Source organism: Rutidosis leptorrhynchoides, chromosome 6 (genome assembly GCF_046630445.1).
Source record: "Rutidosis leptorrhynchoides isolate AG116_Rl617_1_P2 chromosome 6, CSIRO_AGI_Rlap_v1, whole genome shotgun sequence".
NCBI classification, from domain to species: Eukaryota; Viridiplantae; Streptophyta; class Magnoliopsida; order Asterales; family Asteraceae; genus Rutidosis; species Rutidosis leptorrhynchoides.
Genome location: NC_092338.1, coordinates 29,084,038 through 29,088,677, shown reverse-complemented (window position 1 = coordinate 29,088,677; position 4,640 = coordinate 29,084,038). Strand labels below are relative to the sequence as shown.

General features: G+C 29.7%; 1 protein-coding gene across 1 annotated transcript; it reads left to right on the top strand.

The window, feature by feature from the left end:
* Positions 1 to 415: 415 nt before the first annotated feature.
* LOC139853150 (probable BOI-related E3 ubiquitin-protein ligase 3) lies at positions 416 to 1,691 on the top strand. The gene is made up of 2 exons (XM_071842526.1): positions 416 to 930; positions 1,019 to 1,691. Exons 1-2 carry the CDS (start codon positions 520 to 522, stop codon positions 1,568 to 1,570), a joined length of 963 nt encoding a protein of 320 aa, XP_071698627.1. The 5' UTR covers positions 416 to 519; the 3' UTR covers positions 1,571 to 1,691.
* The last annotated feature ends 2,949 nt before the right edge of the window (positions 1,692 to 4,640 follow it).

The window sequence follows — 4,640 nt, the reverse complement described above, 5'->3', positions numbered from 1 at the left end:
AACGTTGTTTTTTAGACTTGTAGTCTGGTCGTTTGTTTGGCCATGTCTAGAATTCCTTTTAAACAGTCTTATTCATTCATTGATTTTGGCATCCGTTATATTTTATTTTTAATGTTATTATTTATTATTTTTGAAAAATAGAAAAAAAAAAAAAAAAAAAAAAAACTACGGAGTACTTTTTAAGAATTGGATTGAGTTATAATAATAATAATAATAATAATAATAATAATAATAATAATAATAATAATAATAATAATAATAATAATAATAATAAAATAAATAATAATATAATGATAATAATAATTATAATAATAAAATAAAAAATTATTTTCTCTTTCATCGAAAAGCAAACCCAATCCCTCCAATAAAACCCCCCACCCTTCACCATTTCTCAGTTCTCACCTACGCTTTACATTTGCATGCTCTCTCATTTCTCTCTCTCTCTAAACTCACAATATTTTGCAATCTCAAATTCACATACAGAAGCAGCAGTTTATTAATCAGTAAATCACAGGTATCATGGCTGTTGAAGCAACTCATCACCCTCTTTTTCATCCTCAAATGATGATTACAAATGCCGCCATTGATAATCAAAACCAAACAACCGCCGGTATTGCTAATTTTAACAGCTATGGAGTCACTAATCCGCTATCAACAACCGCTATGTATCGCTCCGGTTACGCTGATTCCGTTAACGCTTTCACTGCGAATAACGCTCCGTTAAAAGCGGAAAGCGGTCTCACGTGCAGTCTTCCGATTTCTCGAAAGCGGTCACGTGATTCTTCTGATTACAATACATTGATCTCCTTAGTTGACAGTCAAAGTCAAAATCAGCTCAAACAGTCCCGAAATTATACCTTTCTCGGTGAAGATATTTCGTTACAGATCCAACAACAGCAGCTAGAGATTGATCAATACATCGCTCATCATGTAATTAATCTGTTCCTCAATTTTCATTTTTAAACTCTGTTTTGGGAGAAAAATTAAACCTAATTCTGATTGAAATTATGATTTACAGACGGAGAAATTAAAAATGGAAATCGAAGAAAGAAGAAGGCAAAATTCACGGAGAATAATTGCGGCGATTGAAGAACAAATATCAAAACGATTAAGAGCAAAAGAAGAAGAAATAGTAAAAATCGCGAAATTAAATTGGGCGTTAGAAGAGAAAGTGAAATCACTGTGTGTAGAGAATCAAATCTGGCGCGAATTAGCTGAATCAAATGAAGCAACAGCAAACGCATTACGTAACAATTTAAAACAAGTTCTGGAGCAAGTTGTTCATGAAGATTATCGACAAACTGTTGCTTGTGTGGATGAGTTCGCTGAAGATGCACAATTATGTTGCGAGAGCAATAATGAAGAAAAGAAAGTGATTGAAAATGATAATTGTACGAGCAGTAGTAACAATAATAACAGATTGTGCAAAAAATGCGGAAGGGAGGAATCGCGTGTGTTGTTGCTGCCATGTAGGCATTTGTGCCTTTGCACAGGGTGTGCTTCTTCCGTTAACATATGCCCTGTTTGTAAATCCACTAAAAATATTAGCGTTCATGTCAACTTATCATGATATTGTATTTAGTTTTAGTTTTAAGATTTAAGATTTATTATAGATTGCGGAAAAACTAACAAATTGTAGCTATTAATTCACTAGTTTTTTGTTAATAATAATGTGTTCATTTTAGTTGCAACTTATTTATTTATGTTTTTTCTACTCGTAAAAAACTATATTTATCCTCCGTATATATTATTATTTTTATTATTATTATTATTATTATTATTATTATTTGTTAGTATTATAAAATACAAAATAATATTCCTAGAGAATAGAGATAGGGTGATGGGGTAGATGGGGGGTGATGTCAACATGGGAACCGGAAAGTGCAAAGGAGCAGTGGTAGCCTTCCCAAATGTCCGTATTTGACCCCACGCTTTTTTCTTTTCTTTATCCTTTATCCTTTTTTGTTTTTTTTCCTTTTCTTTTTGTAGTATTCGATTTTTCATTATATACAACTTTATGTAAATTTTTAATAAAATATATTGTAATAAATAGGTTTTAGGTAAAGCATGAGCTATTAATTACTAGACGTGGACATTTGCTCTTTTGACCATTTAATTATCATCACGTTTTCTTTTAATTACGTACCCACCGCTCAATGTTTATATTTTATGGAGTATTTCTATTTCTATGTGTTCATTTAAATATAGATTTTTATTTTTATTTATAGGAAGGGGTAGGAACAATTTAGGCGTGACAAATTTAATAAAAGTGATGTTGCAAGTATTCAATTAGTTTAGAGATTATTAAAATGCAGGTATTAAAAGAGGCGTATTTGACATTGGAAAGTGATAGCGGCAAAGTAAAATAGAAGGAAGGTAAAGTTATGAGACAGATACATTTATTTTATTCATATATTCAATAATCAATAGCCCATTCCAAGGCATTACTTGTGCTTATTCATTATCGAATCAATTGGATACATTATCTTGTATCTATCAAAAAGGACATATATAACATCAATATTTATTTAAATCAATTCACTTTAATAGGAAACATAGTTATCATAATTGTCTTTTTAACACGTCTTTAAAGAGCCATCACAAGTTAACATCAATTTATTGCAAGTATATGTTACGGAAAATGATTTGTACGTATCAAATGTAGTTTAAATCTAAAGATTTGATTGGTTTAAGTTAGAAAATGTATCAAGAATATTAAAAAAGATAATTTTGTATTAGTATAAATTTTTAGGAATTTTCTAATCAAAACCTTTAGGGCTATTTTCAAAAAAATAATAATAATAATAATAATAAATAAATAAATAAATAGTAAAATAAAATATTACGTCAATGGAACGCTAGAGTTAGTGAGTTAGTTCATAAGAAGTTAGTGAGATAGTTACTATCAAATTACAAGTGAAATAAGTCGGTCTTAATTTTCTAAAGATAACCCTTAAAGTCATTTTTAAAATTTCTTGAATTATTATATTTCTAATATTGCTATATTTAATAAAACTATGAAATTATACACCCAACAAAATTAATGGGCGTTTGTAAAGTATATATACGATATATGTGGAATGTTGTTAATGTTGGTAACTTTTATTAATTGACTTGGCGGTTTTTAGGAAAAGTTTCGGCTATCGTGTATGGTTTAAAAATCTGTGTTTGACACATTAAACATGAACCCTTATAAACGATTAATTTTCAATTCGTAAAAAATTAATATTTGTAAGCCAATGATTCATAAACTAGAAAACTACAAATTAAAAACTTTGTCGCATGTCCCGTGATAGTATAAAAGTATGTGAATTATTATATAGAATTTAGATATAGATTTTGGGCTTTTTAAAAGTTTTTGGATATTTTCGGTTGTAAATTCTGGACAAAATTGCTGAAATAGTCCCTGTGATTTGTATCAAAATGCTGATTTTGTCCCTGCGCTTTTTTTGACTGATTTCATCCTCGTGGTATGTCAATGTTGCTGATTTAGTCCTTATTTTCAACGGACGTTAAAAAATTCCGTTAACTCCTATCACATGCCACGCACATGAGGGTAAAAATGTCCTTTTATCTTTTCCTTTAAATAAAATTGCTGATATGATCCCCGATTTGTCTTTTCTTTAAGAACACCACCTATCTTCATCTTCCTCAAAAATAATGAACCCTAACCTTGTGCATCAATTAAATCATCAATTAAATCACAACACCTTCAAAAAAATAAAATACATGATCCTCAAATTAAATCGCAACACCTATTATCTATCATCAAAGTTCATATTACACAAACCCACACATCAATCTTCTATCAATCATCGAATTAAAACTACAAAAAAAAAAAAAAAAAAAAAAAAATAAAAAAAAAAAGACTGTCACATATGCACAAACGCACCTCCAGTACCGACGAACAGATTAGATGGATTCCGGTGAGAAGCTTCGGATCTGGTAACTATTTATGTTCGAACGGATTTTGTTATTTCCGACCAGTTCACCATCAATGTACATGAAAGAGTTGCAGAAGTACCAGATCTGACTCCCATAGTCAACTATTTTGCAACTATCACACAATTTTGTGGTCCATTTCAGGCATCCGATTGTGGTTGTAAGTTTTTGGCTCCCTGGTGCAAAAGTTACGAAACAAACATACATTCACCTGATGTTTTGTATTTTAGTTAATAATTGGTACTCCACTTTTTTATTGGTTATAGAATTAGGATTGAAACTTTTTTATTAGTTAACAAAATTTGAGGGTGTTGTTCAACGAAGAACAATAGGTGTACTTTTTATTTTTTTAATATATATGTTTACATCTTCTTTTTAAATTTTCCATTGGTTTTGATTTGGGAAGATGGATTTGAATTTGAGTTTAGATTTAAATTTGGATTTGAGTTTAGATTTAAATTTGTAATTGGAAATGAATTTGGTGTTGATTAGGGTTTGTTGTTGATTTAAATTTGGGAATGAAAATGAGTTTAGATTTAGAGTTTACTTAGAGTTGATTTGGGTATTTGTTTTAGAGCTTAAATGCTATTTTTGATTTGGAGAAGATGAAGATAGGTGGTGAAGTTTCTTAAAGAAAAGATAAACTAGGGATCATATCAGTAATTTTGTTTAAAGGAAAAGATAAAAGGACATTTTTA

Coding starts and splice junctions, on each gene's coding strand:
- LOC139853150 (XM_071842526.1), top strand. CDS start 520: ATGGCTGTTGAAGCAACTCATCACCCTCTTTTTCATCCTCAAATGATG. Junction 931..1,018: donor ATCAATACATCGCTCATCAT/GTAATTAATCTG, acceptor TATGATTTACAG/ACGGAGAAATTAAAAATGGA.